We start from the raw sequence: 26,093 nt of genomic DNA on the forward strand, positions 1-26,093 counted from the left end.
TGTCAATGATTTTCAATGTATTTATAGAGGTATGAACTACCACGCCCCCAGTACTATTACTGACAGTTTAGCACTTGTCCCTTAGGCCGCATCAGAATGAGAACAAGTGGTTTGAGGAGAAATAAAGAAAAGTTTATTAATTTGCTAGTAAGTAAGGATGTTGACAGACTCCTGTCCTAAAGTACCAGCACCCTGCCTTTGAGCAGAAATACAGAGGGAGGGGAGGTTTTCAGTTTCAGGCTATTGCTTACAATTGATGGTTGTGATTCATTGGGGTCTTCTGCTAAGACAGTCTCCTGACCTCTGAGGACAATTCCCTTGTGCCATCTCTTGTGGTACAAAGAACAAAGGATACCCTCTGCACCCTCTAATCACTGGCCTGAAGCAAGGACTTTTTTTTTTTTTTTTTGAGACAGAGTCTCACTATGTTGCCCTCTGTAGAGTGCTTTGTTATCACAGCTCCCAGCAACCTCAAACTCCTGGGCTTAAGGGATTCTCTTGCCTCAGCCTCCCAAGTAGCTGGGACCACAGGTGCCTGCCACAGTGCCCAGCTTTTTTTTTTATTGTAGTTGCCATTGTTGTTTAACAGGCCCAGGCCAGGTTCAAACCCATCAGCCCCAGTGTTTCTGGCCGGTGCTCTAACCACTGAGCTATGAGCGCCAAGCCTTTACTCTTATTTCTATCAAATCTATTGATAGATTTGATTTTTTAGACATTTCATATGCATGGAATCACATAATATGTAGTTGTCTGTGTCTGGCCTTTTTTACTTGACATAATGTTTTAGCATATATCAGTATTTCATTCCTTTTTAAAAATACTAAATGATTCTCCATTTTGGGATATATCATATTTGTTTACTCACAGGGACATTTGAGGCAGTTTCACTTTTTGACTATTATGAATGATACTACTATAAATATTAACATACAGATTTTTCCTTTTTTAGTTTTTTTAATAAAATTAGCCTCTTTAAAGTGAAAACTCAGTGACATTTGGTACATTCACAGTGTTAGTGTATAGATTTGTATATGGACATATGTCTTCAGTTCTCTTGAGTTTATATACCTAGAACTAGAATTACAATAGAACCTCCGTTAAGTTTACCACCCAAGGGACCGTAACAAACCTGTCAACATATGGAGGTGGTCAACATACATAAGGAAGTAGGCCTGTTGTACTGATACATATGGGTGGTGTGTGTTTGGTCTACAAAAATTAGGTCCACTTAAAGAAGTAGTCAATGTAGTTAAGTCCGTCAACTATGGAGATTCTACTGTAATAGGTCACATAATAACCTTATGTGTAACATTTTGAAGAATTGCCAATCTATTTTCCAAAGTGGCTGTGCCATTTTACAATCACACCAGCAATTAAGAAGGTTCCATTTCTTCACACCTTCACCAATACTTGGTAGACATTGTCTTTTTTTATTTTATCGTTTTAGTGGATGTGAAGTGGTATCTCATTGTGATCCTGATTTGCATTTCCCTAAGGACCTATGTTGTTTGTCTTTTTTTATTTTATCGTTTTAGTGGATGTGAAGTGATATCTCATCGTGATCCTGATTTCCCTAAGGACCTATGTTGTTGAACGCTTAACAATTCTTTTATAATTATCTAATTGCCATTTAGATTTTCTGTTTCTTTTAAATCTAGGAAAAGAAAACATGTTTATGAATTGTGGCCAGAGATATTTCTACCTAGTTTGTAATGCAGGTGTTTTCATTGGATTGAGTCTAGGATTGGAAGGATTTTAATTTCCCAAATACCACCCTTTAAACTGTTTCTGTAACATTTCTTACCAGAACAGAACTATGTGGGCCATTATAAAAGTTTTGAGATACACAAAAATCAAGAAACCTCTAAAATATGCATGGATGGAAATAAATGAAGCCCTCCCAAGCTGTCAAATGTGTTTCTTGGAAGTGAAATAATGAACCATAACGCGGTCTGTCTCAAAACTTTTGTAGTGACCTACATGGTTGGAGGAAATATGTTATCATTCAAAAGGCATGGATTTAAATGCAAAAGCTTTCCCACTTAACTTATGTAGTCTCAGTTTCCTTATCTTTCAAAATTGTTATGAGGAGCATAGATATAAATATGCAAAAAGTGCATTACAAAACAACGTACTAGACACATATCTAACATGAGGTTTTATGATTAAAATTATTACTAATAATCTCTTTCCTAAAACTATGACCTAATAATGAGCATAAATTGCAGATGGTATTATAACCCTCATCACTTTCAGAGGTTACCTAGCATCCTCTACAGTGGTTGGCAAACTTTAAACATAAAAAGCCACTTAACTCTGCCATGGTAACTGAAAGCAGCCAGAAACATTACAGAAATGACTGAATATGGCTGTATTCTAATAAAACTTCATTTACAAAAACAGGTAGAAGGCTGGTTTGGCAGTAGTCCATAGTTTGCCAACTTCTCAATAAAAAAGTACTGTTCCCTTTGTCTACCAGTATCCTTTTACTATCACCGATATGGCCATGTGGAATACTTAGATAAGAAAGCTGGCAATAGGTTTGTAAATAACCTGCTTTAAAGAAGCTTATTGGATAAGCCTCCAAAGTTAGTTTTTGCCATGATTTTAAGATACCTGAGCCATAGCTAAAAATCCCTAAGATGAGATTGCTCTTGTTTCTTCATGCTTTCCCTGTTTTCTTGAAATGTTCAGAAATACTGAGCAAACTTATTAAACAGGCTAGGAAATAGTATTGCAAATGTAGATTCTAAAGAAATTAGAGTCTAAATTAATATTTATCAATGACAAAAAGAGATCCCTTCTTACCTGAGAAATAGTTACAGATACTGAAGAGGCAGTTTATTCAAATTATTTGAACACAAAATTCTCTTTAAAAAACCATCAGGTTAGAATTAATTATTTTAATAATTAATTTAGGTTATTTTAATAACCTAGTTTAATAACCTATTTTAATAATTAATTTAGGTTATTTTTGACTATATTCTGGCTGGTAATCTGCCTGTCACCTTCGTTGACTTTAAACTGAAACTCTCCTCCCATGCTTCACAGAGACAAAGAATCGACCCCACCAACTAGAAGAAACCAAAAGTCCATAGTACAAATAAAGCTAATATTTCAAATCCTAGCCTTGGGCTCTGTAGTTCAGGGTTATTTCTTGCATATTTACTTCGACCTCAGCGGGGTTCTCAATGCTGCTTTGTCACATCCATTTACTGGACCATTTAATAGAAATTCATTTACCAAAATCTATTCTTTTTTTTTTTTTTCCCATATAAAAAGAGGTTTATTTAGATTTAGAATCATCTAGTGACTGGACAGACATTAATCAACTGGGGCTCCAGAGCCACAGCAGGGCTCTCCTGGCCTCCACCCGCAGTGGCCCGGCTAGTTGACCCTTCGGTGCTGGTTGGTCTTTGTGCTTCAAAACATTTTCAGCTGAAGGCTGTGACTGCCGTTTTCAGAAGACGTGCTCTGGCCTCAAGGGACTGGGGTGGGAGGTCCTTTGTACAAAAAGTGTTGTCCTGGGAGCTTCCCAAAAGACACCTTTGGGCATTTCAGTGATTCTTGGCGAGGGTGACTGCTGTCTCTCTCGGCTTGAACGGTGGTACCACTGGACACTGTCACCAGCGGTCTACTGGACAGCAACAGCCTCAGTGTCTGTGAACCTGGCCATGATGGTAAGAACCAAATGTTTGCTAATCTAAGACTTGCAAGCAGACCACAGAAAACTGCAGTTAGGGACGCCTACAAAAGTGAACGACAGTATTTTCCAAAAATACTTTTTACAGCACTTTAAATAATTTACAAAAAGCTACAAAAATCAAATTTACCGGGACACATCTGTTAAATAAAACCATGGTTTCATGTCAGTGTATATATGTACAGGGACGCGTGTAACGGACAGCGCCACGCTCTGTACTCACTAACACCACCTACACGTGTGCTCAGGTACACACACAGACAGCTTTCCACAAATGCTACGAACACCAGGATGCACACTCACAACTTGAGAGCTTTGCCCTTCACTACTGAGCGGCCACCGCCATCCTCCATGGAGGTGTCGCTGAAGTCACTGGCGTCACTGCCCAGGGCCTCCTGGTCCTGGTCGTCCTTGTCCATGACCCTTTGTCGATACCGCAGGTCTAGAATGTTTTCCTCTGAGCCTGAGTTCTTCCTGTCATGCAAACCAAGCCCTGCCTGGGCCTTCCGCCGTGGCCAGGATCTGCCATCCTTCTTCCCGAGCAGGTGTGGGCTTCCAAACACAGGGCTGGGCCCGGCCTGGGCCTCCCTGAAGGCCGAGAAGGACGGGCCCTGCAAAGGCAGCCCAGTGTGGGGGCTGAAGAAAGCGGCCTGCTTGCCCCCCCAGGACACACTCTTTCCTCCGAAGTGGAAGAGCTGAGTGGACAGCAGGGGGGAGAAGCCTGTGAAAGGCAGGCTGGGCGGGCCCCTGGTCAGGCCCTCCGGCCGCTTCTCTCTCTCGTTCCCCAGGGCCCCTCTCCATGCTGAGCCTCTGCCTTCCAAGTTCAGCGCCCACGGGCTGGGCAGCCGACTCTGGTGGGCAAAGTCGCTCCAAGGGAGGGTGAGGTCGGCCTGGGGTCGAGTGTCCCTCTCAGCTCCTGAGCTGGGAGTTGGGAAGCTCTGTCTCCCATAACTCACATGGAAGGTCCCCCCGGCACCTCCTGCCTCGGTGCCTGCTTTGGCACAGCTGGGCAGCTGACCAAAACCACGGGCGGCGACAGCAGGCTCCACCCCTCGTGGGCCATGGTCTTTGTGGACGTAAACGTTCCTCCTACTTGGAGACCCCTTGGCAGAGATAGTCCCAGTGGTGCCTCTGGCTGGAGCAGCCAGGCTCTTCCCGCCCTGGCTGAAGAGGCCAGTCCCCCTCTGCGTTCCAGCTCTCTCGGCTCCTCGTAGTCCCTGGGTCAGCTGAGGGGCCCCCTTAACTCTCTGGCTCCGAGTGCACACCCCGGGCTGCAGGGCTGGCTCTTTCCTGCACGACACCTCCGGCCTGGCGGGCCCCCACAAGCCAAGAGTGGGGGCACCCTCTGCTTGAACTTCTGAGCTGCTCACGGATTCCTTAGCCTTTTCCGCCAAAAACTTCCTAATCTCTAGTTTGATGCTATCATTGCTATCCACAGAACTGCTGTCATCAGACAGGAAGCTGGGGCTCGGAGCTTGACTCTGATGCTCGCCAGGGAACAGATTCCCTTCGGAGGCGTTTCTCCTTAATTGGAAGGTTGGGGCCACATTCTGGTCCCCAGTACCTTCAAGCTTGGTTCGCTCTGTCACACTGCCAAAGATGCTCGGAGGTCTTTTCACGGGGCTCTCTCCACTGTCTCTCTTGGACTTGGAGAGGCAGCTTTTCAGCACCTGTGGGGTTCTGTCTTTCCAGTCTCTCTGGCACCCACCTGGCTTATCCAAGAACTGCATCTCAGTAGCGCTGAACCTGACCTTCTTTTTACATGCAGCCTTGGGGTCCTTGCACCTGTTCTTAAGCTTTCGTTTGGATCTTAACAAGTCCTTAATGGCCGTGTCAAGGTCCTCGTCACTGTCCAGTGAGCTGCTCTTGTCCTCAGAACTCTCTTTCTCGGGCAGCACCTGTGGCTCAAGGAGTAGGGTGCCGGTCCCATATGCCGGAGGTGGTGGGTTCAAATCCAGCCCCGGCCAAAAAAAAAAAAAAAAGAACTCTCTTTCTCATCTACACACCTCGCATCAACCGCCTTACAGTGGCTCTGAGGCACATGTGCACCACTGGGCCTCCTGGCCTCACCCTCCCTCCCAGGGGCCTCGCCAGCTTTGCCCTGACTGGGCAGGTCTTGTCCATCACAGCCAGGCTCAGCTGGCCCCAGGGCGTGGTCAATGTCTTGGCCACCCTCTTTCACCACCTCCCTTGTTTTCTTGGGCGTGGATGGCCTTGCTGTGTGGCTGCTGCCCCTGTATTTCCTTTTACAGCTTAGTGACAGGTCTGGTGTTTTAGGGAGGGGGGCCCTGGGGCCACCAGTCTGGCTGTTGGGACCTGGTGGTGACAGCAGCCTCTGTGCAGCGTGAGGGTCACTTTCGGCTCTGGCTAGTGAACTCCCTGACTGCGCCTTGAGGGCTAAAAACGTCCGGATCTCCTGTTCTATGCTATCGTCACTGTCCACGGAGCTGCTATCACCGCCAGAGCAGGAAGGCACGTTCGAGGAGTAGAAGAGTGGGCTTGTGGAGAGTGACCTGTCGCTGCCCTCCGCAGGGGCTGGCAGGATCGCCTTGGAAATGTCCAGGATAGCTTCCGCACACATCAGCTCGGCAGATGTGTCTGCTCGGCATGAGGATCGTTCCACCAACTCGCTTCTAGAAGCTGTGCTTACTGCAAGAGGGGTTTTGGTTTCCTTTGGCAGCTTGGGCATGTGGCTGGCGTCAAGGTCCCCTGGGCCGGGCTCAGCAGGCTTTGCAGCCACGGACTTCTTCTTGCTGGGTGTTTTCCTATGGGTTTCAGGCAAGGCACTTTTCTGGGCACTGCTTGTGCTGTCTGCGGGCGGGTCGGGCCTCTTGTCCTCCCGGCATGGGGCTCTCTGTGGCGGGCCCCCACTGGCCTCCTTCCTTGTCTTCTCCAGCTGGTACAGCTGGATGGCGGCCTCGATGCCATCGTCACTGCTGGAGTCAGAGCCCTCAGGCACCAGGGCCGCACCAAAATCTATTCTTGATTAGCTCCTTTTTCCATTTCTTTTTCTTCTAACTCTAAACCACGTCAACTAAATCAACAAACAGCCTAATTTATGAGTCACTAAAAAATATCAAAAGTATCAAGTGTGACGTTCTGTATTTTCCTCTCTGCACCGATAAATCAGTCTATCCACCAATCAATTCTTACCTCCTCCTTTTTTTCTTCTTCTTTTTTTTTTTTTAAGACAGAGTCTCACTTTATCACCCTCGGTAGAGTGCTGTGGCATCACAGCTCACAGCAACCTCCTACTCCTGAGCTTAGGCAATATTCTTGCCTCAGCCTTCCAAGTAGCTGAGATTACAGGCGCCCACCACAACGCCCGGCTATTTTTGTTGTTGTTGCAGTTTGGCTAGGGTTGAGTTTGAACCCGCCACCCTCCATATATGGGGCCAGTGCTTTATCCGCTGAGCCACAGGCACCACCCCTCCTTTTTTCTTGTTTCAGAGGAAATGTTGTTCCTATTTCTGTTTTGTAAAATTTAATATGAAATATTTCAAACATATAGGAAAGCACAGATAATTAAATATAATAAAAATTATCTACCAGATTTAATAAATGTTAGGATTTTTTGATGTTTGCTTCAAATCATTTTCTTTATTTTTGAGCTGTAACAAATACAATAGGAATCCCTTTGGTGTTCCTCTTTTACCCCATTTCTCTCCCTCCCCTAGATCCTATCCTAAATGTGTCAGGATTTAGCACATATGTTCTCCTGATCCATATTTTGTACTTTTCAAACATAGTTATGTATACATAAGCAATGTATAGAATATTTTATGTTCTTTTTAACACTGTTCATTTAATTCTGTAACTTTTTTTTTCACTTCACATTACGTCTTTGCAATTTCTCTGTAGATATAGGTCAGTGATTTTCAACTCTGGCTACATATTGAATTCTCCTAGATAGTTGTGTGGGGTTTTTTTTTTAAATACACACACGTTCATCGGCTTTCTTCCAGAGATTCTGAGTCATTGTCCTAGAGCAGAACCTAGGCTTTTTTTAAAATAGACCTTATTTCTTAGAGCCATTTTAGGTTTATATAAAAACTGAACAGAAAGTACAGAGTTCCCACATACTCACCCATAACCACAGCTTCCTCTATTATTAACATCTTGTACTGATGTAGTACATGTGTTATAACTGATGAACCAAAATTGATACATTATTGTTAACTAAAGTCCATAATTGACATAATTCACTTTTTTATGTTACACAATTCTCTGAATTTTGCCAAATGTCATATATATACCACTATAGTATCATACAGAATAATTTTATTATCCTAAAATTCCTTCGTCCTCCACCTTTTCACTCCTCTCTTCCTTACCCTACCCAGCCCCTGTTGACTGCTGATCTTTTTACTGTTTCTTTAAGTTTTGCCTTTCCTGGAATGTCATAGAGTTGAAACCATATAGTGTGTATCCTTTCCAGACTGGCTTCTTTCACTTAGCAATACAGGTTTTTATGTGGACATAAGTTTTCAAGTCATTTGAGTAAATACCTAGGAGTACTATTACCAGATTGTATGCTAAGACTATGTTTAGCCAAACTGTCTTCCAAAGTGACATTCCGTCCAGCCAGGACTGACAGTAGTATTTTTTAAAAGCTCCCTAGGTAATTCTAATATGCAGCCCAGCAAGTTGAAAATCACTATTCTACATCATTCCTTTGGAGATGGCAGTATATCAATCAAGCAGGGTAGTTTAGAGATCAGGCTCCAAAGCAGACTATAAAGGTTCAAATCCTGCCTCTCCTACTTCCTAACTTTGTGACTGAGCAATTTATTTCACCTTACTAATTTTGAAAATGGGAATAATATAAGCATTTAACTCATGTGATGGTCATAAGGATTTAATTTATTATATAATGCTCAGAAGAAAGACTGGGATACCTAAGGGCTACAAATACGTTACCTACATAAATATGCTAATTTTAGACTAAGGGTTATCTCTAGGGCGAGCAGAGAATGGAGAGATAGCAGAAAGGAAGCTTCTGCTCTAATTTTTTTTTTCTTAACAATAAAAAATATGAAGACATTTATATTAAAATAAATGGAAATGACCTAAATATTCAGTAGTAAGGTAGGCTTAGATTAAGTATGATGCAGCCACATAGTAGAATACTTTCTTTTTTTTTTGAGACAGAATCTCATTTTTTTTTTTTTTTTTTTTTTCTGTAGAGACAGAGTCTCACTATACCGCCCTCGGGTAGAGTGCCGTGGCGTCACACGGCTCACAGCAACCTCTAACTCTTGGGCTTACGCGATTCTCCCGCCTCAGCCTTCCGAGCAGTTGGGACTACAGGTGCCCGCCACAATGCCCGGCTATTTTTTTGTTGCAGTTTGGCCGGGGCTGGGTTTGAACCCGCCACTCTCAGCATATGGGGCCGGCACCCTACTCACTGAGCCACAGGTGCCGCCAGAATACTTTCTATTAAACTTGTCCATTGAGGTCTCAATTTTGGTCATTTTGTTTGTTTGTTTGTTTGTTTTGTTTTTAATTTAAGACAGTCTCGCTATGTCGCCCTAGGTAGTGCCGTGGCATCTCACCTCACAGCAACCTCAAACTCTTAGGCTTAAGCAATTCTCTTGCCTCAGCCTCCCAAGTAGCTGGGACTGCAGGCACCTGCCACAACACCCAGCTATTTTTTGTTGCAGTTGTTGTTTAGCAGGCCCGGGCTGGATTCGAACCCACCGCCATCAGTGTATATGGCTGGCGCCGCAACCACTGTGCTCCGGGTGCCGAGCTGGTTATCGTATTTTTTTTCTTCTTCTTATTCTTTTTTATTTAGTTTCTGATAAAAGGGGGATGGCTATTGTGTTTTTAATTTCTGTAATTTTCCCTTGATATTTTTCATAGTTTTTCAGTTTTCTGTCAAAATTCTCAATTTTATCTTTTATATTCTTGAACATAAACATAGTATATTTCAAAGTATGTGTCTAATAACTCCAATTTATAGAGCTTTGTAGTTTTCTGCTTTTAATAATATGTTCTGGTTTTCACTGATATCTTGTTTCCTTGTGTGTCTGTTTATATTTTATTGTGTGCTAGTCTTTGCATTTACAAATAATTTGAGACTAGGATGATATCTTCCTTCAGGTATAATTTATGTTTGCATAGCAGTTTAGAATGACCTCATTAAATGTTCATGGATTAAGATACAGTAGATCCCAAGGGACTTCCACAAACTGGCCAACATAACAGAGGTGGTCAGCGTAAGGAACTGGCCAGATGTACTGAATATATACAGGTACTTTACTTTCTTATAGCTTATATTAGAAAAATATCATATGAAATTATACATAGTCAAACCACAGTAAAATCATATATATAGTATCATACGACAGCAGTATGATTACTGTTTGCTCATGGTTTAATATTTCTTTCTGAAAAAAAAAGAGTTAATCTTGAGCTGTTTCTTTTCTTTTTTCTTTGAGATACAGTCTCACTATGTCACGTGCGGTGGCATCACAGCTCACAGCAACCTCCAACTCTTGGGCTTAAGTGATTCTCTTGCCTCAGTCTCCCAAGTAGCTTGGGACTACAGGTTCCCGCCACAAAGCCCGGCTACTTTTTTTGTTGCACTTGTCATTGTTGTTTAGCTGGCCTATGCTGGGTTCGAACCCACCAGCCTCGGTGTATGTGGCTGGCACCATAACCACTGTGCTATGGGCACCGAGCCTGTTTCTTATTCTTATTACAAACGTAAGTGTAAAATCATATATACTATGTCATACAAAATCGGTATGTTTACTGTTTGCTCATTCTTTCTGAAGAAAGAATCAATCTTGGTCTGTTTCTTCTTATCCCACTTGGCTACATCACTCAGCATACCTGGGCATTTTTCCACAGCAAATGACCTCAACTGCATTATCAGATGCCTGATATCTTCTTTTATAGTCTCTGAAGTTTCTGTGTCATCCTCGTTTGCTTCTTCCAGTTCATCAGCTGCTTCATGCACTTTTATGCTGGTCTGTACTTCAGTCAATATTGCTTGGAAATCCCTAGTGGTCTAGTGAATATATGTATCACTTTGTAAATTGCTTCTGGGTCAGATTCATTACAGATCGCCACCTCATCATCCATTGCAACAAAATCTTCAAAATCTTCAAATTCTGCCTTGGGAAATGAACTATCTGATGGGACCAAAACATCACGCTCTTGGGTTATGACAAGTCCAACTTTCTTGAAACACTTGTGTATCATTTCTGGCTGAACTTTATTCCAAGTAAAACTGATCCAGAGGGCAGCTTCCAGAGCATTAACTGATGCAGGTGAAGTTGCTTCCACAGGTAGACCACAGGTTTGTGTTTCAGTGATGACCCTGCAGGAGCTGGGCTCGGTAGTACATTCTAAATGTTTTGATTATACTCCTTGGTCAAGAGTTGGGTTGAGGTCATGTTTGCAGGCAGAAATTTCAATGTCACTTTTGTGAGATGGTCACTTGTGAGTGGCCAGGATAGTTCTCTACTGTCAGTAGAATACACTGCTTCTTTTTCTTCATTTCTCAGTTGATACTCCTTACCTGCTCCTCAAGCAGGGCACCAGTCACCCATAGGCATTTGTTTGATCTCCAAGTGATGGGGAGATCTTCATACTTCAGGTTCTTGAATGCACCTGGCTTTGCCAGTTTACCAAACACCAGGGGCTTTGGTTTCTCTCCAGTTGAGCTCACACAAAGCAGAACTATGAAACATTCTTTTTTTTTTTTTTTTTTTTGTTGAGACAGGGTCCAACCCTATGCCCCTGAGCAGAGTGCAGTGGGCGCGGTAGCTCACCACAACCTCAGACTCGGGCTGCGGGCACCCCGCTGCCTCAGCCTCCGGACGCCGCTGGGATTACAGGCACTCGCCGCAGCGCCCGGCTGGGTTTTTCCATGTTTTTCATGAGTTGGGGGTCTCACTGTCGCTTAGGCGAGTCTCAAACTTCTGAGCTCAAGCGATTCTCCCTCCTCAGCCTCCCACAGTGCTGGGATTACAGGCATGAGCCACTGCGCCCGGCTGAAACATTCTTTGGAAAGTTTTCTGCTGTTAGATTTGTCACCCCTCATGATGAGGCTCCTGTCAGCCATCACCTTGAGAAAGAGTCCTCACTCGTCAGCATTCAGGGTGTCACCTTTGAAGCCTCTGGAGAAGACCAGGAATTTTTTCACAAACTCTTCCACAACTTCTAATGAAACTTCAAGGATTCACCTCACAAGACTTTCTGGAGAGATCTACTCTCCTTATTTGTTTGAACCAGCTTAATGTAAATTCATTGAAGGAAGTTTTTCTCCTTTTTCACTGTAGTTCTCTCTTTCCAAGTACTCATGTTTACGTTTTTGGATGTTGCTAACATGGTCTTGCTAACACCAAAATGTGTCGCCATATTTCTGTGGCCTCTGCTTTCCAGAAAATGTACAAGATCAACCTTTTCCTTCAGTGTCAGATCTTTGAATTCTTTCCTTTCAGCCACCATGCCTCAATTAACTATAAAATTCTTCGGTAATTGTAGATTGTACCTATAATTCAGAGCAGTCCTTCACATTGAAAAAAAAATCTTCCACAACATGTGATAAACAGTGGGACATTAGGCCTAACCCAACATGTGGTAATAATAAAACATTAAAAAAAGAACTTTTATTAGGGAAAAAATAATACAACTAAGGGGCAAAGCCCATACCATCTACCGCTTGGTGTAGAGTGTACTTCTGGTCAAGTTATAGAGGATAAATTACTATCATGTGTCACAGTCCAAGTGGTCAAGGTACAGCTTACAAAGGTGGTCAGTATATGTGCACATAGAGGTCACTCTTCCACCAAGTACATGTAGTGCATGTCCAATCTATGAAAATTAGGTCAACATAAGGAAGTGGTCAATATGGGGAGGTGGTCAACCATGGAGGTTTCTGTTATAATTCAAAGCTCCGTTGCAGTCCCTGTGAGAGCCTACCTATTTCTTGTTCACCTTTACTCCTAGAGTTAAATCCTTTGTGGGAGGCAGAGTCCCGTACCAAAACAAGGAAGTTTACCAGGACACTCCCTTCTCCCTTGGTGAGCTGGATGCTATATTCTACCTTCTATCTCCTTAGCTATCAGTACTTCTACCTGACTCTACAGAATTGACAAATTCACCCAAGGGAAAGCAGCCTTAAACTGCTCTCCTGGGCTCTGTCCCATCCTAGGTCTCAGCCCAGTAATTCTTTTCTAACGTGTTTGTCCTCTCATATCTTCAAGGAGGATATTTTTAAAATTTTATACAGCTTTTCTTAGTTTTCCTTAGCAGAAATATTTGTTCAAATTTCCTAGATCTGGGCTCAGTGCCTGAAGCTCAGCGGCTAGGGTGCCAGCCACATACACCGGAGTTGGCGGGTTCAAATCCAGCCTGGGCCTACCAAACAACAATAACAACTACAACCAAAAAATAGCCAGGTGGCCGGCAGATGTGACTCAGTGAGTAGGGCGCAGGCCCCATATACTGAGGGTGGCAGGTTCAAACCTGGCCCTGGCCAAACTGCAACAACAACAACAACAACAACAAAAATATATAGCCAAACGTTTTGGCGGGCGCCTGTAGTCCCAGCTACTTGGGAGACTGAGGCAAGAGAATCGCCTAAGCCCAAGAGCTGGAGATTGCTCTGAGGTATGACACCATGGCACCTCTACTGAGGGCAATAAAGTAAGACTCTGTCTCAAAAAAAAAAAAAAACCCTAGATCTGGAGCCAGGTGGAATGGCACATCCCCAGTACTCAGGAGGCTGAGGCAGGAGGATCACTTGAGCCTAGGAGTTTGAGATCAGCCTGAGCAACATACCAAGACACCATATCTTATAAAACAAACAAACAAAAAAATTACCTAGATCTACCATTAGCAAAAGTGGAAATCCACCTAGTTTTCTTGAGCAAAATTATGACTCAGCATTCCAAGAACATCCAGCTTTTCTCTAAACATCTTAGGCATTCTTATTTGAAATTCTTTTGCTATACCTAAATGACTGAAACTGTCCTGGACACCACACAGAAAATAGAGGCAATTCCAATTTGTAGGCCCTGAGCAGAGGGGGATGAGTTGCTATGACTTTCAGAGAAGCTAAATACATTTTCTGAGCTCTCTCCGATGCCAGAGACTTTGAGCAAAAGGAAAATTGCCTTGTGAGCTTAATAAACACTGATAGGCGTGGTGGCTCATACTGTAATCCTAGCATTCTGGGAGGCTGAGGCAGGAGGATCACTGGAGCTCAGGAATTAGAGACCAGCCTGAGCAAGAGCAAAACCCTGTCTCTACAAAAAAAAGAGAAAAAATTAGCCAGATGTTGTGGCAGTGCACATATAGTCCCAGTTACTTGGGAGGCTGAGGCAGAAGAATCACTTGGACCCAGGATTTGAGGTTGCAGTGAGCTATGATAATATCATGGCAATCTAGCTGGGGCGAAAGAGTGAGACTTTTGTCTTAAAAAAAAAAAAGAATTCTGGGCGGCACCTGTGGCTCAGTGAGTAGGGCGCCAGCCCCATATACCAAGGGTGGCAAGTTCAAACCTGGCCCTGGCCAAACTGCAACCAAAAAAAAAAAAAAACATTCTATTCATAATGTGAAAATACTGATGAATCTCACTTAAGCTAATGTTCAATAGAAAGATGACTATTACTGATCATAGATATAATTTTACTCTAACACTCTCCAATCCAGTTTTTCTGCCAGCACTTACTTACTTTGGGTGAGAAAGAGGTTGGTGGGTTACTTTTAATTATTCTACAATTTTAAAAAAGAAAAACATAAATATGAATTCACCTGATGATTTTCTTATCTATTTTAGGTTACATAGAATAATTAAAGTGTTTTTGTCTAACATAGGATTGGAAATTAAACTTTGTAGTTGGAAAAGAAGCATATAATACTTTGTTAAAATCATAGGAATAAAGCTTTAGGAGTAGATGAGGTTTTCTGGGATGAAGAAAGACAGTCTTAGAAAAGAAGACCAAGAATAGAGAATGGTTTGGAATTAAAAGTTAAAGGAGAAGCCACAATCAGCCATTTTATTTATTTTAATTGCTATTTTTTCCGGTAAGAATTCAGAAGTGAAGTCTCGAGTCAGGTACCAGTTATTTTCTTTAATTTGGTATAATGGAAGAAACATGTAGTAGAGCTGGAATTAGTAACAACAGACTTGGCTTCTAATACTAGCTCCAGTTGTGTGATTTGGGGCAAATTACTTAATCTTCTGTATGTTGTTTTTCCCTGTATAAAAAATGGTGGTAAATTTCACCTCATAGGGCTGTTGTGGAGATTAGATTACATTAAAGGAGCTAACATGAAAAAGTCCTACCACAGAACCTGACACATAATAGACACCAATAAATGTTAGATTCCCTTCCTTTTTTTTCTTCAACCATAATATGTAAGACATGTCCTCATTGCTAAAGGTTTCCTCAGTTGGGCTGTGCATATTTCTTTCTACTGATTTTCCTATCTAATTGGTTAATACAATTTACTGTTTCTGAAAAAGTTTTAGTGAGGCTCATGCATATTATACCTTACACCTTAGGAAACTGAGGCCCATCTGGAGAGTCAGAACTAAGTTTCTGGGTCTTCTAGGATCTGCAGTGGAAGTGAGTTCAAGACACTAACTTGTCTGTATTCCAGACCTGAATGAGTAGCATTTGGAATTCATTGAAAAAGTACTGGAAATGTTCGATCTCATATGTCATAATAAACAGTCGTAACTACTTAGTGATGTTTTTGCTTCAGTTGTTTACACTTGTTTGCCTATCAACTAGCCAAATGAGAAAGTATGTGATCGATGTCCCAGTCATTAGCACAAATTAAAAGAGGTTCTGAAGTAATAATGAGCAATCAGAAGCTGTTGTCCACCATCCTTACTCTTTTCAATTCACCCAGCTCTTGGTGCCTAGTGGGTACTCACTCAGAGAAAGTCAGAACACAGCTTAACCATCTGAAGGCCAGAAGGAGTATGAATACTGTATAAATTAAGTAGCCATTTTTAAAACATCAAGGAGGATGAAAGGAGAAATAATCTCCCTATGGTATAAGAGGTTAAAACTAGATTCTGTTTCAGCTTTCCAACCTGGAATTGTGTTTCTGGGAACCTGAAGGTCTGTTGGTGCAACCTCTTGTCCATCATTTATAATTAGGATAGAATAGAATGAGAAGATGGATGGAAATAATTATACATCATCCTTATTTGTTTTGTCAAGCTGTGGATTTTATGTTGAGAATGTTTAGATGCAGGCAACCACTTGAATAAAGCCACGTCAAATGGCACAAAATATAAATACATCAACTTGTGGAGGCATATCCTAAAGATATGTTTGTACAAGTGTATAAAGATGCATGCTGAAGGGTGATTACCTAGCTGTCCATCTCTAGAGAGAACTAGATCTATAGAACTACCTAAATATCTATCTCTAGAGAGCTGATATACATTCTTCTTCCTTGAAATGGAGTGGAGAAAAGATGGATACAGGTATGGCAGGTATGGAATAAGTCCACAGTGTTTTGCTTAAAAACTTGACAGAATTATATCTAATCGTTTCATAAAAATTTTAAAATGTTTTTAAGCCAGTTATAGTATATGAGTCTTATGTAGATCCCAATTCAAAACAAACAAAAAAAAAATTTAGTTCCTTTTTTGAGATAATCAAGGAAATTTGAACATAGTCAGGATATTTAATATTATAGAATCTTTAATTTTAGGTATGGTAATGATGTTGGACTATATTTTTAAAAGAATCCATATCTGTTTAGAGACTGTTACCAAAATAGTTAAATATTAATTCATAAGATGTCTGGGATTTGCTTGATCACATACTTTTCTCCATAGTCATGGAAACAGGGGAACATGGGCAGGAATATAGAAAATACAAGATTGGGCTCGGCACCTATAGCTCAGCAGCTATGGCGCCAGCCACATACACCGATTAGCGGGTTCAAAACCAGCCCAGGCCTGCCAAACAATGACAACTACAACCAAAAAGTAGCCAGGCATTGTGGCAGGCACCTGTAGTCCCAACTCCTTGGGAAGCTGAGACAAGAGAATCACTTAAGCCCAGGAGTTGGAGGTTGCTGTGAGCTAGGATGTCCCAGCACACTACTGAGGGTAAGAAAGTAAGACTCTGTCTCAACAAAAAAAAAAGAAATGAAAATACAAGGTTGGCCACAAATTAAAAATTATTGAAGTGAGGTGATGTGTGCATGGGCGGTATGTTATACCATTCCTTTCTGCTTTTGAAAGTAGGCTTAAAATTTTTCATAATAGGTGGCACCTGTGGCTCAAAGAGTGGGGCGCCAGACCCATATACCAGAGGTGGTGGGTTCAAACCCAGCCCCAGCCAGAAACTGTAAAAAAAATAATAATAATAAAATAAAAATTTTTCATAGTAAAACATCTTTAATAAAACAAATTTTATATTGTTTATATATACTTGTGTATCTGTATATTGTATGTGCATAGAAATACTTTAAATGTGGCCCAAAAATAGAGACATAGATCTGTGGGATAGGATAGAGAATCTAGAGATGAACTCAGTCACGTATCGTCATTTACTCTTTGATAAGCCTAACAAAAGCATGCCATGGGGAGAAGAATCCTTATTTAACAAATGGTGTTGGAGAACTGGTTATCCACATGCAGAAGACTGAAACTGGACCAACGTCTCTCACCTTTGACAAAAGTTGATTCTTGTAAGATAGATTTAAATTTAAGACACGAAACAATAAAAAATTCTAGAAGAGAGTGTGGGGAAAACACTTGAAGATATTGGCCTGGGAAAAAACTTTATGAGAAAGCCCCCCCTAACAATCGCAGCAACACCAAAAATAAATAACTGGGACTTGATCAAGCTAAAAAGTTTTTCCACAGCTAAGAGTACCACAAACAGAGCAAACAGCCCTCAGAATGAGAGAAGATTTTTGCATGTTATGAATCTGACAAAAGCCTGATAACTAAAATCTACAGAGAACTCAAACATTAAGAAAAGTACAAACAACCCTCTGTATAAGTGGGCAAGAGATTTGAACAGAAACTTCTCCAAGGATGACGGACAAATGGCCAAGAAACACATGAAAAAATGCTAATTGTCTTTCATCCTCAGAGAAATGCAAATCAAAACCACTCTAAGATATCACCTAACCCCAGCAAGATTAGCCCACATCACAAAGTCCCAAAACACCAGATGCTGGGATGGATGTGGAGAGAAGGGAACACTTCTACACTGCTGGTGGGATTGCAAACTACCCTGTTTCCCCAAAAATAAGACATCCTCTGAAAATAAGACCTACTTACAGGAAAGATAAGACGTCCCCTGAAAATAAGACCTAGCGCATCTTTGGGAGCACACCTTACAATAAGACACTGTCTTATTTTCGGGAAAACAGGGTAATATAGCCTTTTTAGAGAGAAGTATGGAGAATCCTCAAAGATCTAAAAGTAGATCTCCAGCTCTACTCTATATGTAATTAGCACTCTGTAATCCCAGAGTGCTAGGATTTATAGGCATTAAGCCACCGCACCCGGCCAAAATCTCAATAACTTAACACAACAAAGATTCATTTCTCTTACATCACTGTGCACTGCAGATCTTTGGGCAGGCTTCTGCCATATAGTAGTTATAAAATCATCTTGGACCTCAGAATTCTACATTTCATCTTCTTCATCTGGCCTTCAGTCAAAAGGAACAATAGAAAATGTGGAGAAACATGCAGCAGGTTTTGGAGGGTCAAGCGTGGACATGACATATTACTACTTCTGCCTCAATTTTATTAACCAAAATTTAGTCCCATGGCCCACCTAACTGCAAAGGAGGCTAGGAAACATAGTTTTCCAAAATGCTTAAGAAGAAAATGCATTGGTAATCAGTGATCACATTGCTTTATCTTTGCAACCATGTGTGCTTTAGTAATTTGAATTTAAGGGACTTTTCAAGAAGTCTAGTAGAAAAGATAATGGAAAAACAAATTATATCCAGATGTAGCAGGAAAGAAATATAGGAAGTAGAACTGTAGCTAAAGACTGCTGAGATAGAGAAAATATAAGTTACTATAGCAGTAGTCTTTGTCCCCATGAGTGGCTAGGCTTTGCTGGGCATAGACATCATTAGAGTGAGACTCCACTCATTCATTAGTACCAAAAACCTAGAGGTCACTAACTTAATCACTCATGGTACTTTTTTAGCTGGGATAATTTAATTGTCTGTCTATTTCTTTTTCAGGGTTTGAGTAAAAAAGTTGGTGTATCATCCTCTATCCTCCAAGGTCTCTGGGTCTCCTATAGCACAGAAGGTCTTTCCATGGCGCTGGCATCTTTACGAAATCTTTACACTCCAAATATAAAGGTAAATGCAAAGAAATTATAAATAGAATAAAGAATTAAATGTGAAAAAAATAAAATTAGAAGGGTATTGAGTGGCCGTTTAGTTGATCTTTGACTTGCCTTAGACTGTCTCCTATTTATTACCTCTTATTGATAATCTAATACATTTAAAATTGTTACATTTTGGCTCAGCGCCCATAGCACAGTGGTTACAGGGACAGCCACATACCCCAAGGCTGGCGGGTTCGAATCCGGCCCAGACCAGCTAAACAATAATGACAACTGCAACAACAACCAATAAAAATAGCTGGACGTTATGGCGGGTGCTCATAGTCCCAGCTGCTTGGGAGGCTGAGGCAAGAGAATCGATTAAGCCCAAGAGTTTGAGGTTGCTGTGAGCTGTGATGCCACGATACTCTACCAAGGGTGAAAAGTAAGACTCTGTCTCAAAAAAATAAAATAAATTATTGTATTTCATTCTGTGAATTAAGACTAACCCTGTTGTCATCCTACCTTTTCTAAGCTGACTTTGACTTATGGATCAGGTCCTGCTAATTCTAAAGAGTAAACTGATCTCAGGGAGCCTTTGTTTTGGTATGAATTTTTCTGACCAAGAGTTCACTTAGTAGAGACAACGTTCAGCAATGTGCACATGCACACACACCCACGCACACTCACTGTGGAGTACTACTCAGCCATAAAACAAAATGAAATACTGTCTTTTATAGCAACTTAGATGGAACCAGAGACCATTATCCTAAGTGAAGTATCTTAAGAATGGAAAAACAAATAACAGATGTCCTCACTTATAAGTGGGTGCTAATCAGTGGGTGTATATTGTCATAACGTGATATAATGGACAAAGTGGTAAAATGGACATTGGAAACTAAAAAGGGAGAGAGAGAAGGAGGGATAAACAATTACCTATATTGTACAGTGTACGCTATTCTGGTGACAGGTACACATACACTAAAAGCCCTGACTTCGGCATTATTCAGTTCATCCATGTAACAACAACAAAAAAGCAAAACCACTTGGACCCCCTAAATCTATTACGGGGAGGTGAGAAAGATACGGAGGGAAAAGGAACCAACAAAAATTGTAAAATAGAGCAGTTACTAAATGTTAACTGATCACTGTGATAGGGTCTCAGATGATTTTCTTTTTCTTTTTTTTATTGTTGGGGATTCATTGAGGATACAATAAGCCAGGTTACACTGATTGCATTTGTTAGGTAAAGTCCCTCTTGCAATCATGTCTTGCCCCCAGAAGGTGTGGCACACACCAAGGGCCCCACCCCTCCCTCCTTCTTTCTCCCTCTGCTTTCCCCTTCCCCCACCCCCACCGTGACCTTAATTGTCATTAATTGTCCTCATATCAAAATTGAGTACATAGGATTCATGCTTCTCCATTCTTGTGATGCTTTACTAAGAATAATGTCTTCCACTTCTCAGATGGTTTTTAAAAAGATGACTAAAAAGATGTGGCTGATGTTTGTCTGATTATTATTTCTATATATTTATTTAATTTCTAGGTCAGCCGATTGCTCATTTTGGGAGGTGCCAATATTAATTACCGGACAGAGGTTTTAAATAATGCTCCAATTCTATGCGTCCAGTCTCATCTTGGTTATACAGAAATGGTGGCCCTGCTGTTAGAGTTTGGAGCCAACGTGGATGCCTCTTCTGAAAGTGGCCTGACTCCTCTAGGATATGCCGCAGCAGCAGGGTACCTGAGCATTGTGGTACTACTGTGCAAGAAACGGGCCAAGGTAATGCCTGCTCAGCTCTGCTGCTTTTCCTTTCTTCCCTTTTTCTTTCTTTTCAATGCAGAGTCTTTTTTTTTTTTTATCTCTCATGTTACTTCATGAAGCTAAATAGAGTACATTGTACCCTGATGGAGAGCAGATCAAAGGAAGTACTAGTTCTGCATACATCCCAGTGTTTGCCACTTGCCACTACAAGTCCATACTGCATGAGGACACAGTTCTAAAACCTTTAAGAGTCCTAAGGAGGGTGGCGCCTGTGGCTCAAAGGAGTAGGGCGCAGGCCCCATATGCTGGAGGTGGTGGTTCAAACCCAGCCCCGGCCAAAAACTGAAAGAAAAAAAAAAAAAGAGTCCTAAGGAAATCGCATTTGTCAGTAACCACAAAAAGTCCCTACCTAACAACCTAGAATTTTTCTCCTGAACTCAGAACAAGCTCCCTTCTAACAAAAAGAAGAAGTGGGGGAGCAAGGAGGTTGCAGTGGCAGGTCTGAACTGAATGGCACCTGCGTACTGTGCTTTTCATGTGTAGAGAAGAAAGGTTTGCCGTGGAGATAAGAGCAAAACAAAACCCCTTCATCCTGCATCCTGTCCTCCAAGACCACTGCCCTAGAGATACAGGGAGGAGAAAGTTTTCCCTGTTTATACTCAGATTGACCAAAGGCATCTTGAAGTGTTTCTGTTAGTACATTTCATTTCTGAAAAAACATTTCCAAAATATATTTGCTTTATTCTGTCTCAGGAGCCACTGGTATAAAAGAACTTTATTTCAAAATATTGGTGAAAAGAAAAATGCCAAGTCTCACAAATGTAAGGCACTGGGGAAAATCGCAGCCTCATAGTATTTTGTTTCACTCCTAAAAACATACTCAGGATTTTAGTGGTTTCACAATGAAGTAATATCTATGACTTCATTCTGAGGTGTCCAGGGAGGAAAATGAGACTTCTGCTACTCCTTTGAAATTGGAGACCTGGACTCTCAGTGAAGTCCCGGAGCCTTAGATTTCTATGTGACAGCAGTGAGTGTCGACTTGTAACATCTGATTTGTTGGGACGGACACCTTTGAGACAGGAAGATAACGGTCTCATTACTATTGCTGTCAAATCAAATTCTGATCTTACCCGGTCCTTCCTGCTGCCCAGTCTTACACTGCCAAGCCATCATTTTATGCATCTTTTACTATTTTCCTGGAGCAGATATGTAGATCATTTATCCTCTTCTAAGGTCCTATCACACCTTTTCTGCCCTATATTACCATGATTGAGTTCATATCAATGTGCTACCATCTCAAAACTCTATCAGCTCTTACCTACAATCAAGAGAAGGAAGTGTTTACCTTCTTTTTCAAAGCAGCTACCTCTACTCCACCTATATTCTTGATCCCAATATGTTGCTCATTGTTTCACATATTATTTCATTCTTTTTCTAAATTCACACTACATTTCTTTTCAGTTTCTGGAAACCCAAATGACTGCCCTAGACTAGAAAAAAAATTTCTTTCTCTCTCTTTTGCTTACCAGAAGCTACATCTCATCTCTCCCCTTCCTTTCTTTCTTTCTTCCTTTTTTTTGGAGATAGAGTTTCACTTTGTCCCCTCAGTAGAGTGCTGTGGCATCACAGCTCACAACAACCTCAAACTCTTGGGTTCAAGTGATTCTCTTGCCTCGACCTCCCAGGTAGCTGGGACTATAGGTGTCTGCCACAATGCCCAGCTATTTTTAGAAACGAGGTCTCACTCTGGCTCAGGCTGGTCTCGAACCTGTAAGCTCAGGCAATCCACCCACCCCAGCCTCCCAGAGTGCTAGGATTACAGGCGTGAGCCACCATGTCCATCCATCTTTTCCCTTTCATGTCTATCAAACCAGACCTAACAGTCATCTCTATTTGCTACCTCAGCTTCCTTATTAAACCTTAACCACTTGTGGTCTTGCTTCCATGAATGAGAAAGGAGGCAGGTTATTAAAATCATAAGCTTGGCATCAAAGACAACATGGTCAAATCCTGTGTCCACTTACTTTATATGAGGGTTTAGTTAAATCATTTAACCTCGCTCAGTCTCACTTTCTTCACCTATGAAAAGGAAAAATAGACTCAGTGTGAGGATTAAAAGAGGGAAAGCCTTTTTAAAAAGAGTTGAAGTCTATTTTTAATCTCATACAGTACCTAATGAATAACCTTCAAAAAAAGATACTACCCCAACCTCGCAGCATTCTACTGAACTACTCTCTGAAAAGTCACTAATGACTGCCAATCACCAAATAAAGCCGCTTTTTCTCATTCCTCACCCCCTGAACTGCTCCATAGTGTTGGCAGGAGCGAACTTTAATGTCCTAGTTGCCTCTCGCTTCCGTTGCTCTTCTCTCTTCCTTCTAACACAAGTATTCACTGTGATTTTGTCCTCTCGTTTTCTTCTCCATACTCTTGGCCCATGGCTTCAGGTTTAAAACCATATGCTTTGGAATCACACCCAGCTAGGTTCTAGTTCTCCTACCTGCATTTGGGTGACTCTTAAGCTCAAATTGCTTATTCCTAAAAATTTTTTTGAGCTCTGATTTCATATTCCTAACTACCTCCTTGGCAGTTATGCCCAGATACCTCACTGATACCTCACATTTAACCTTCTAAAATCACATATCTTTGCCCTCCTCTTTCTAGCTTTTTAAAATCTGATATAGCCTCCATTTTTCTTAGAACTAGGGAATCTTTAATACCTTCCTCTCCTTTGCCCTTCCCTGCTCATTTAGTAGCCAGCTGTTCTCAACCTTATCCTCAAAATAGCTTTAGCAGCTATTTTGTTGTCTATCCAAACTGTCACCCTCCTCCTATTCTTAGAATCTTGTTGTGTAACAAATTAACTTTCAGATTCTAATCTTATCTTTTACACACCATCCCCTTAGCTTCTTAAAACCTTTTATTTTGAAATAATTTTAGACTTTAAAAAAATAGTACAGAGACCCAACACAAAGAAATGAGGTGATGGATGTGCTAATTACCCTGATTTGATCATTACACATTGTATGCATGTATCAAAATATCACATTGAACACCATAAATATGTACAATTATGTCAGTTCAAAAGACTAAAAGTAAGTAAATTAAAATGGGTCTCCCATAGGCAAAAAAACATTGCGCAGAGAGTTCCCTTATGTCCTCTAACTGGCTTCTAATTTTAACAGCTTAAGTAACATAGTTCAGTTATCAAAACTAAGAGATTAATATTAATAAAATCTTACTAACTGCAGACCTTGTTGAAATTTTTCCAGTTGTCCCACTAATATCTTTTCATTACAGGAGCAAATTCAGGATGTTGCATTATGTTTATTTTTTTTTCTTGCTGATATTTTCCATTTATTACTGCAATAGACAATTGCTCTGAAAGTGCAACACTCTTGTCACAGCCTCTGCTCCTTCTCTACTGGCAAATACTTGGAAATTCATTCTTGGAGCTTCGTGGACCACAAGCTTCTCTCTGGGTGGAAAATTATTGCTACTGCCAGTGTCACAGGGAAAACACACACACACACACAGAAGGATACAAGGAGAAGAGCACTGGAGGGGAGGGGGCCCAATTTCAAATGAAATCCAATAAAGGGGTCAGGGGAGAGAAGCCCCAACTGTGCAAAGTAGAGACTGACTTCCTGTTCTCCAGTGGCAATCCAGCATACAGGTCACATTGGCCTTGGCAGGCCTTTTTTCCCTTTGTCTTTAACGGGTGATATCATAACCATAACTGTATCACATCTCAGCATATCAGGCCCATGGAGTCAAAATAAAAGCCTTCTCAAACCAGTTTAGGAAAATAGGTGGTTTAGATAAACTGACTGGTAGACAGAGTATCTGGGAAAACACTGGAGGTAAGATGCTGCCTAATAGGGAGAACCCCCTGTTCTAACCAGCAGAGGGTCAGCATAATTTTGATGGGAAAAGAACTGTTAAATACTACAGTGACAAAAAGGAAGGGAAAACATGAGCAGCTCTAGAAAACATAAGAACAAAAAATCTGAGCAACAACAAAAAAGGCAGAACGACAGACAACATATAACCATTAGGCCTGACCAGACCCTCACTTCTAAGCACGCTGGACACACCCGCACCTTCTTCCGCGTACACGCAACAGTTAGGTAGATGCCCCAAAGAGGGCAAATCCAAATGTCTGCTCTCTTTGGAATTTTCATGGCAAATATGAGTTTAGGCAAAAGTAAAGACCACCTTGGAGTTTAGACAAATCTCAGAAGGCAGCCTTTGCTCCCCACTGTAGCGGATGTTGCTCCTATATTTGCCTGAGCCCTTCACAACTGTCTGGACACCAGATTGCATTCTTCATGTTCCTGGAGTTTAAATCACTGCTAGATCTTACCTGATCTAACTTCACCTGTAATGGAAGCACCTCCCTTTTCATCCCTGAACTCCCCTGTTCTTTCAGGAAAAAATATGCCAAAACAGCGGTAGTTAGACGGTGTTCAGGAGTTGGAAAGTAGGAAGAGAGTAATATAAATACAATAAGGAAATGTTTGTCATTCTCATAGGATTTCTCCAAAGCCAGGTTGCCAAGGACCCCCTAGCATTCAAGGATATGTTTTAAGGAGAGGCCTTAATTTAAGGTACTGCAATCTTTGCTCACAAGAGCCAAGTAAGACACAAAGAGGTTGCTGTAAAACTCTGATTCATTATTTATTTGAATCCTAGGTGCTCTTTTGACCTGACTTCACTCCTTCTGGAGTCAGACTGCCCGGCCTCCCTGATAAGTGACTGGGTCATTTTCAAAGCATGCCTGCAGTAGCCCTCAAGGTTTCTGTCTGGGCATCATGGACCAGCACACATTTGCTAACATACATACCAAGTGATGAGGGCTGAAAGTAGGGTTTTCCAACCACTGCAGACAGGCACAGTCATGCAAATAAAGCCATCCAGCAAGGTCACCCTTCCTTCAGCTGTCTCAGTTTCAGGATCATAGAATTTACATATTAAGTACTAACAGGCCTGGCAATAACCAGCTTTACTTCCCTTCCTCAATGAGGGGCATGAAGAACCTACAGAAATAGGCTTAACACATCAGCCCTGCTCATCAGGGAAAATAATCTCAGTCATTGCCCTCTGCTCCAAATCCTACACTTGGAGCCTACGTTAATAAGCTAGCTCCTAGTTAAACAGGATTCTACTCTAGTTTCATTACCACGGCATTCCCTCTAAGCTGCCTCACTGAAACCAGAATGACTCACTGGACTCCAATCCTAAGTGCAGGAGTGCCTAAGAAGGAGAGAGTCCCTTAGGAGGGAAGACTGGAGGGCATAAGGCGGGAGATGATACATCAGTAA

General features: G+C 41.5%; 1 protein-coding gene across 7 annotated transcripts in view; it reads left to right on the forward strand.

Annotated features, from left to right (window-relative positions):
• TANC2 (tetratricopeptide repeat, ankyrin repeat and coiled-coil containing 2) overlaps positions 1-26,093 on the forward strand; it is a 382,898-nt gene that overhangs the window by 316,064 nt on the left and 40,741 nt on the right. For all 7 annotated transcript variants that reach the window (XM_053567902.1, XM_053567904.1, XM_053567905.1 and 4 more), the window contains 2 exons: positions 18,913-19,035; positions 20,548-20,784. In XM_053567902.1, the coding sequence (XP_053423877.1) occupies positions 18,913-19,035; positions 20,548-20,784 (360 nt within the window). The remainder of the gene's footprint in view (positions 1-18,912; positions 19,036-20,547; positions 20,785-26,093) is intronic.

This window comes from Nycticebus coucang, chromosome 18 (genome assembly GCF_027406575.1).
Source record: "Nycticebus coucang isolate mNycCou1 chromosome 18, mNycCou1.pri, whole genome shotgun sequence".
Taxonomy (NCBI): Eukaryota; Metazoa; Chordata; class Mammalia; order Primates; family Lorisidae; genus Nycticebus; species Nycticebus coucang.